Source organism: Cydia pomonella, chromosome 13, assembly GCF_033807575.1.
Source record: "Cydia pomonella isolate Wapato2018A chromosome 13, ilCydPomo1, whole genome shotgun sequence".
In the NCBI taxonomy this organism is placed as follows: Eukaryota; Metazoa; Arthropoda; class Insecta; order Lepidoptera; family Tortricidae; genus Cydia; species Cydia pomonella.
This window is the reverse complement of record NC_084715.1, coordinates 10,225,814-10,234,762: the sequence shown is the minus strand read 5'-3', so window position 1 is coordinate 10,234,762 and position 8,949 is coordinate 10,225,814. Positions and strand designations below refer to the sequence as shown.

General features: G+C 39.9%; 1 protein-coding gene across 1 annotated transcript; it reads right to left on the bottom strand.

Annotated features, from left to right (window-relative positions):
- Positions 1–2,676: 2,676 nt before the first annotated feature.
- LOC133524559 (uncharacterized) lies at positions 2,677–4,909 on the bottom strand. The gene is made up of 2 exons (XM_061860643.1): positions 2,970–4,909; positions 2,677–2,785 (listed from the first exon to the last, which is right to left on the bottom strand). The coding sequence occupies exons 1-2, from the start codon at positions 4,907–4,909 to the stop codon at positions 2,677–2,679; spliced, it is 2,049 nt and encodes a 682-aa protein (XP_061716627.1).
- Positions 4,910–8,949: the final 4,040 nt, after the last annotated feature.

Genomic DNA, 8,949 nt, shown 5'->3' with positions numbered 1-8,949 from the left:
GCGAAATCCATGTCAGCTGCATGGATTTCGCAATTCTAGCATCTAATACAACAGAGTTATGACTAAAATATAGTAAAATCTGTTTTAACTCACCAAGGTCTGCCCTAGTTAATATAAGCTCCACGAATACGTAGGTAAATGGAAAATAATCTACTAATATTTTAAATGTGTGAAAGTTTGGATCATTTGAAATGACTGTGTTCTTCCATCACGCCAAAACGGGTGAACGTTTTTCGATAAAATTTTATCTCAGATAATTTATAGGTAACCTAAATAAGGACATATATCCATTTACCCCGATTTCATCTCCTAAGTGGGCGCAATGGGGCTGCACTTTATTACTAGAGTACTAGAAGGGACAGGATGAGGAATCTAAGGATATCTATAAAATCTACCTGGACGAAGTCGGGGGAAAACTAATCAATAATAAGTTTGCTTCCAATAAACTGCCCAGCACGCAGATTGTACAAATAAAATTACATGGAACTCAGGTTGACCCTAATTTGTTGTTAATGTCCTTATGTTCGCAATATAATACCGGACCCTTTAATTTCAAACACGAGGGCAAACTCCCGATAAGTAAGTTTGAGTGAAATCGAGCTTAATGTTTTACGTTTCATGTTGTCGTAAGTATTTTACTTCAACCTTATTGAATTGGTTGTATAATGTGTATATTTTTAACAATTAAATTGGTTGTAATTACACAATTTATGTAAAGTAATTTGAATGAACGAATGATTAAATTGACGTTTTTATGAATACTGTAATCATTAAATACCATGTAATTGACGAAATGAAGCACAAATGGACATACTAATCACAAATTCGTATGTGGCTCTTTTACGTATACACCAAAAAGACAAACCAGTAAAGCTTATTGCGCCAACGATCTGGATTAACTATAGAAGTCAGGAGCTCGATAATCCCCACGGGAATTGTGCTGCAAGCTACTCAACTGTACCGTGCGCATGTGGACAACATCAACTATTGTAACGCGATTTTTCTAGATTCCCATAAGTTTTTTAGATAAACTAAATCAGTATTCGTGGCTGCTCTTTTTTTTGTGTCACCTGTCAGATTTTAATAAAATCTTGAAGATTTTACGCTATTTCCCGGTTCCCCATAAGATATAAATTTTTCATATCTAGGTGCACACAGAAACTCTGTAGCTAATGGAACATCGCAATCTTATTGAGTTTAGGCTCAATACGTGTGCGATTTCGAAACAGTGGACTGTAAATTTTGGGGGGATTCAATCGAAAATAAATATTACAAGAATGCAATTCTACAAAATAATGCTTTAATTGCCTTGAAATTCAGATTTTAGGCACTAACCTGGGTTTAGAGGGGTCGTCAGCTCCTCTTTCAGGCGGCGAGGGCCCCGGAGACCAGCTCGTGCACTTACCAGACCTCTAAGGTTACCTGCACGCCTGAATATACCGCAACTCCAGCGTCCCTCCGTCCGATCTCAAGGCACAAAACTTAATTTTTCAATAATTTCAAGCACGATTACTCCGATTTACCGAGATAACTAACGAAAGCCAGCAAATAGGCAGCTTTTGGTGCGAAACTTATAGAGAGCGAATGTGACACACGGTTTCCAAAAAGCGAATGAACGTTAGTTATAGTGTTGCCACAACGATATTTTTTTTTTTTTTTTTTTTAATCTTAACATTTCCGCCCACCAAAAATACACCCGGTATTTTTGAGATTAGTAAGCTATCTACAAAATTATTATATCTACTTCACGAAATTATATCTACGAAATTATTATAATCTTTAAAGTTTGTCACACAGTTGAGTTTATTTTGAAATAATTTAACCTAAAATAGGCCCGACCTGAGTGACTCGAAAAGGGTAATTGGTTAATGGTGAAGAGGTAGGGGGCACAGTTTCACGACTGGGCGTTTATATTGACCAGTGGCTGTGCGGATGGTGGCGACACGGCAAATCCCGTCAGTACCGGGATGCAGTTGCACGATACGGCCTAAGGCCCAATTGAGTGGACTACATTGCTCATTAGCAATGAAAACAAGAGTCCCGACCTTTACATCAGGTTGTTTATTAAACCATTTATGGCGTTGTTGTAAAGTGTGCAAATATTCTAAGTGCCACTTACGCCAAAAATCCTGATGGATTTTTTGGAGTAATTTCCACCTTTGAAGCGGACCTATTTTAACATCAGTTAGATTGCTTTCTGGCAATATCGTGAGGGGCTCCAATGTGAGGAAATGACCAGGGGTCAACACCGAAAGGTCATTAGGGTCTGAACTGACTGGGCACAGAGGCCTTGAGTTCAGCATAGATTCAAGTTGAGTCAAGACCGTGTAAAATTCTTCATATGTCAGACGTTGTAAGCCTATTACACGCGACAGATGAGTTTTTACCGATTTTACTCCAGCTTCGGCTAAGCCTGAGAAATGTGGACTACCTGGCGGGTTGAACACAAATTGACATTGGTTGAAAAGACATGCTCCTGGACATGCCTTACGAGAAATCGTATCACCGAATTGGTTTCACACGTCGACAGAGTGTGTGTCGAGGTTCTCGATGCGGGGTTCTTCAAATTATGAAGATAACGAAAGCAATATGCTAATATATTAACGATACGACGAAACGATGAATATTTCGACAAAATTTGTTCGATAAAATCCGAATTTAGGGCACTGAACAATGTCAAGACCTTTTCCTCTTCGAATGCAGCCCCATCACTTTGAGAGAGACGCCTTGGCCAATCCTCTTCAGGACGCGACAACCATGCAGGTCCCGCCCACCATGACTTGCACTGCAATAAAACAGCGGGAAGTAACCCACGAGATCCGTGATCCGCCGGATTATCACAAGTAGAAACATGGTGCCAACAATCGGGAGCAATTTGCTCTTGAATCGCCGCAGTCCGGTTAGCGACAAATGTTTTCCATCGCGATGGGCATGATCGAATCCATGTCAAAACCACGGTTGAGTCTGACCAAGCATATGTTTTAGCATCATAATGGAAGTCCTTCAACGCATGACGAACTGACGCTACGAGGTCCGCCAATAATTCCAATCGAGCAATGGACAGCCGACGGAGCGGAGAGACTTTACTTTTTGCACAACAAAGACGAACGATAATTTCTTCGTCATCGTTAACCATGCGACAAAAAACGATTGCGCAATATCCTCGTTCCGAGGCATCACAAAAGCCGTGTATTTGAATGTCATGGGACAAAACCATTCGACGAGGTATGGACAGTGAGCTCAAACACGACAGCTGAGATTTTAATTTGAGCCACTCTTCAGCGATAGGTTCAGGGACATCCTCATCCCAGTGGAGACCGGAAGACCACAAGAGCTGCATCAAATATTTCGCAAGGAAGACCACTGGCGACAGGAAACCTAAAGGATCAAAGATCCGAACGATCTCTGATAGAATTGACCGTTTAGTGCAACGACACTCTACGTTAGAGGTTTTAAATGAAAATGTGTCAGATTTAGGTTGCCACAGCAAACCTAAAATCTTTAATGAGACGTCATGAACGTCCTCGAAATTACGAAAATGTTCCGAGTATAAATCGGAATCCGACAAATCTACAAGGAACCCCTGATCGTTGGAAGTCCATTTTCTTAAATGCAGACGAGCAGAAGTTAAGATTTTAATTAACTCGTCACGAATAAGTATCGCATTCTCTACCGAATCTGCGCCTGACACGATGTCATCGACATAGGTGTCCCTGTTGAGAACTGCAGCACCCAAAGGAGCGGTATCGATAAACTCCTGCGCAAGTTTCGAGATACACCACAATGCTTGGTAGGGCGCGCATGACACGCCGTAAGTGACTGTAAGCAAACGAAAGTCCTTAACAGGTTCAGAGGGAGATGGCCGCCAAAGTATGCGTTGGTAATCGCAGTCTTGCTTATCAACCAAAAACTGGCGGTACATTTGTTTGATGTCCCCAGTGAACACGACAGCATGCCAACGAAACCGAATTAATAAATCGAAAATATTCTTTTGCAACTTTGGGCCTGGCAGAAGAGTGTCATTGAGAGACTTTCCATGACCATCCTTGGCACTTGCGTCATACACGGTCCTCAAAGGGGTAGAAACCGAATCAGGGCGTAAAATTCCGTGGTGGGGAATGTAGTAAAAGGCGCCTTCATACGACGAAGGGGCCTTAACCTCCTCCATATGACCGTTTTCCAAATAGTCATCCATAAAGTTGACATACGCTGTCCGAAAATCAGAGTTCATATTAAACTTCTTTTCTAAATGTAGAAGTCGCTTAAGTGCGATTTCCCGAGAATTAGAAAACCGGGGCCGATCCTGAAGGCCATCGAAAGTTAATGGGACCACTATTCTTCCTTCGGGATTCCGACAATATTTTGCACCCATAAGGTTTTCACACGACAAATCATCTTTTGCCAAAGTAACAGCATTTGGGCTAACGACATTTTCTACTTCCCAAAACTTCTTGATACTATTGTCCAAAGATACAGACGAAACGAGAAGACACTCCTTGTAATTTCTCAAGGAGCTGTCACCTAATCGACACGATAAATTGTTATTAGGTATAACAGTACTAGGACTTACGACATTTCTTATGTCCCAGGACTGCTTACTGTTCTCTCTTACAGAGAGCGACGAAACGAGATAACAATCCTTGCTGGTTTCAGAAGGATTATTGCGAGAACGACAACGAGAATGTTTAATATCAATACCACAGTCACCCATCACTAGCCAACCAAAGATAGAGTTGACCGCTGCGGGTTGACCTTCCTCACCCTTCAATAAACCAGGTTGAAGGGATGAGACCATAAGACCCACATTAATTAAAATATCGATAGCTCCTGGCTGACAATATTGAGGATCCGCAAGGTCCAGATCCTTTAGATGAGTCCATGCTGAAGTATCCAATTGATCATATGGCATATCTGGACAAATCTTTGATAGCACAAAGGCTTCAAATGAAAATTTATTATTTCCTTTTGAAGGAAATATTTCACACACAACAGACCCGAGTGGAGCTGTTGATATGCTTTCGATACCATTGACAGATTGGTGACACTTGGTTATCGATAACCCAAGCCGGTCTGCACACCGCTTGGTTATAAAGTTGCAAGCCGAGGCACAATCAAAAAGAATCCGAACGGGCAACAACTGTCCCGTGCAATCCCTAATGCGAGCAACAGCAGTAGAAAAAACTACTGGAGTGTCATGAGTATGCACTGATAATGTTGTCAACTGAGAAGTGGACTTTGACCCTTGACCACCTTCATCAATTTTTTCAAAATGAAGCAATGAGTGGTGTCGATAACTACATTTATCACAGCGAAGAGTTGACCTACAATTCTTCATACTATGGGATGGCTTTAGGCACACAATACAAAGTTTATTTTCTTTCACCTTGTAAAATCTGTCAGTTGGCTTTAATTCTAAAAAACTGGGACATTTTTCCAGCTCATGGCCCGCAACCGCACACATTGGACAATTTAACACAGATGCTGAAGGCACCATGAGTGAAGATTTATTTTTATTAACACTAGCGACAGGTTTACTATTCACCGCAGGCACTTTTAATTTACTGTTAGAGTTTTCGAGGGCTTGACCTCGTTTTTCAATAAATGATTGCAAATCTTCAAACTTTGGAATGTCTACATTTGTTTCCAGTTGTAACTCAAAGGCCTCGCGGGTATTAATATCTAATTTGGACCACAGCAGATAAAATAACATAAAGTTTTTATCAGGTAATTCAAATTTGGATAAAATATCTAGATTTTCACTAAATGTTCGAACTACTCTGTCAATGTCATATTTATTTTTCATAGGTTCTAGGTTTAATAATTTCTCATAATATACTATGGCAATTTGTCGTTTCTTATCATAGTGCTTGACTAAAGTTTGATAAGCGTTTTCATAATTATCATCGGACAAGGGAAACCCCTTTATTAAATCATAAGCATGACCTTGACAGCTTGTTAATAAATAATGCATTTTTCCTACCTGTGGTATGTTACGCCGATGAATAAGTGAATCGAATAAGTCACGAAATGCCACCCAACTTTCAAGTTTCCCGTCAAACGGTTTAATTGTAATTTTAGGTAGATGTGCGAGCGTTAGTGGTGATGTGACTTCCACTGATTTAACGCCACTTGACGACTGTGAACGTAACCTAGTTTGTACCGCTTTCAACTTGACTTCAAAATCTCGTGTTATCGCACACTCCGACTGCCTCTGGGCAGGGCTTAGGCTGGCTAACATTTTGATTTGAGCTTTGTGAAACTCCTTCGATATATCCAGCAAGTCTTGTTCCACATATCCTAGCAAATTTGAAGCTTCTATATGCTCCAGCCTAAAAACTGCGTAATCCCGCGCTACACGCGACATATCGGCAATTCCCTTTTCATCGTCACTCATTTTTCGAACAGAAACTACGCGAAATAATCAAAATAAGAAATATTTAAACTTAAACACAATATTTTCGACATACAACAAAAAAATACGAAACGTCAAATGTCACTGTCACTTCACTAGTCTATGGTGCGTTCCAATTCACTCAACGCACTAAATCTGTGAAAACGAAATATGAATCTGTGGAATAGGACACGAAAGAATTTATAATTTTATAAGCTTACCCTCAATTTTTGGTGGAAACACGAAACGAAAGATTTTACACCAAATTAATGTGGATTTGCTTTTAAAAACGACAAACGAAATATCCACAGGCTCTTTACAAGCTCCGGGTCGTGGGACCAAATAATAAATGTGCGATTTCGAAACAGTGGACTGTAAATTTTGGGGGGATTCAATCGAAAATAAATATTACAAGAATGCAATTCTACAAAATAATGCTTTAATTGCCTTGAAATTCAGATTTTAGGCACTAACCTGGGTTTAGAGGGGTCGTCAGCTCCTCTTTCAGGCGGCGAGGGCCCCGGAGACCAGCTCGTGCACTTACCAGACCTCTAAGGTTACCTGCATGCCTGAATATACCGCAACTCCAGCGTCCCTCCGTCCGATCTCAAGGCACAAAACTTAATTTTTCAATAATTTCAAGCACGATTACTCCGATTTACCGAGATAACTAACGAAAGCCAGCAAATAGGCAGCTTTTGGTGCGAAACTTATAGAGAGCGAATGTGACACACGGTTTCCAAAAAGCGAATGAACGTTAGTTATAGTGTTGCCACAACGATATTTTTTTTTTTTTTTTTTTAATCTTAACAATACCAGTAAAACGGTTTTTATGAGTAGGACATCTGAAAAAAAGTAAAGTTAGTGATAGAAGCCTATATCCAAATTGAACTCATTTAAGATTAATTTGTTTCAGTAACGTTCTTTGACCTCTGCAAAATGTGTAATAACGCGGGTGTACACATAAAGTTTATACTCGAGCTATTTGAGCGGTCGAATTCATAGAATGCCCTTGCGGGAAATGACAGGGCTCAAATAAGGCGTCCCCTCAATTTGACGGCTGTTTCGGATATTTCTGGCGAATCGATTAGTACATATATTTGACTGATCAGGTTAATGAGGCATGCCGATGCTTAGGCACGTGCTTGCGAGGGTATTTTGTGTCATTGAATATTGATGGATCATTAGGATGACCTATATGAGCGAAACAATCTCAATGTAAAGACCTACAAATCCAAAGGTTCACAATAGTCTTATTATAAAATATTTGTTAAACTATTAAACTGTTTAATAGGGTAGATACCGAGGTCATTAGATCAAGTTAAAAAAGAAGGTACTTTCTGTAAAAGATAGCTAAGGCAACCTTATTTTGAAATAAAAAAGCGATCTTGGGCAACGCACACTTAAATACCGTTTTTAATCCAAATTCATTCACAGATTACGTCATACCTATATTAAGTACCTGTACTCAGTAAAACAATCAGGACATTAATAGGACATTATTGCTTATAATCGTTCGTCTGGCAATTAATCTGGAAATGACAATCTTTTTCAAAGAAATCTGTAATTGCCTCGACGCCAGGGTCAGGTGGGTATTTGTCGGACTTGAAAGGGTCTCGTCCTTTATTCTGACGCTCTTTGATTTTCCGTTGAGAACAAAAGACTGTGTTCCAAATGCGACCTCAAGATTCCATTATCTGGTTCCTAAAAGGTAGAATACATACATATAATAATAGTTAAACATTTAATTGCCTTAATTGTGGTACCTACAATTACATTTAAAAAGACTACACCATATTTATAAAAAGACTTCGCATTGTATTTAAAATTGGTGTTAAAATGAATTATCATCGGTTTACGCCAAGGCCAAGAAAAGAAGAAAAAGCTGTCATTTTTCAAGAGCATTTGGAATAACTATGAATGTTTTAATAATGACTGCGCGGCGATATACTTTCACGATATAGGCTTCATCCATTGATGCCATCTTCCGAAAGTCTAGAATGAGTAAAATATCATTTTACCTGGGTACATCTATCTGTCATCGATCAATCGAAATTATAAAATCTTAAGCAAACTCGCACGCAAGTCCGCACACCTTCCCTTATATAAAATTGGGGCAAACTCGAGAATTATCCTAACTTTGAAGGAGTGCCCGGCAAGTGAGGAAAAGCGCACTCAACTGTTTCTTTACGATATAACTTACAAGAACATTTGAAATATTGATCCGAGTTTTATGTATTCTCTCCAAGTTTGGGGTTTCACACTTAGAACTGATATTAAGGCATGTTACGGCCTGTAGCCTGCTTTATTTAGCCTGTATTAAGGCAACTTTAGTAATTAGACTGTCTCCGTCGTAAAGTCGTTATGGGCTTTCTTAACTTTGTACTTTATTCTCCCCGAATCAGTGGAACGGAAAACCGCTACGACTGGAGGAGAGATCAGATGACATGTCTGACCGACGGTAACTTCACGCCCTCTACCGTCGCCCTGGGCCATCCACCTTGCCTTGCCGAGTCGCCGAGTAAGCCAATCCCTGTTGCATATCTGCGGTGGATTGC

Excerpts from the sequence above, each read along its gene's own strand:
- LOC133524559 (XM_061860643.1), bottom strand. The coding sequence starts at position 4,909 with ATGCCATATGATCAATTGGATACTTCAGCATGGACTCATCTAAAGGAT. Across the intron at positions 2,786-2,969 it reads GATGCTAAAACATATGCTTG|TGCAAGTCATGGTGGGCGGG; the intron begins GTCAGACTCAAC and ends GTTTTATTGCAG.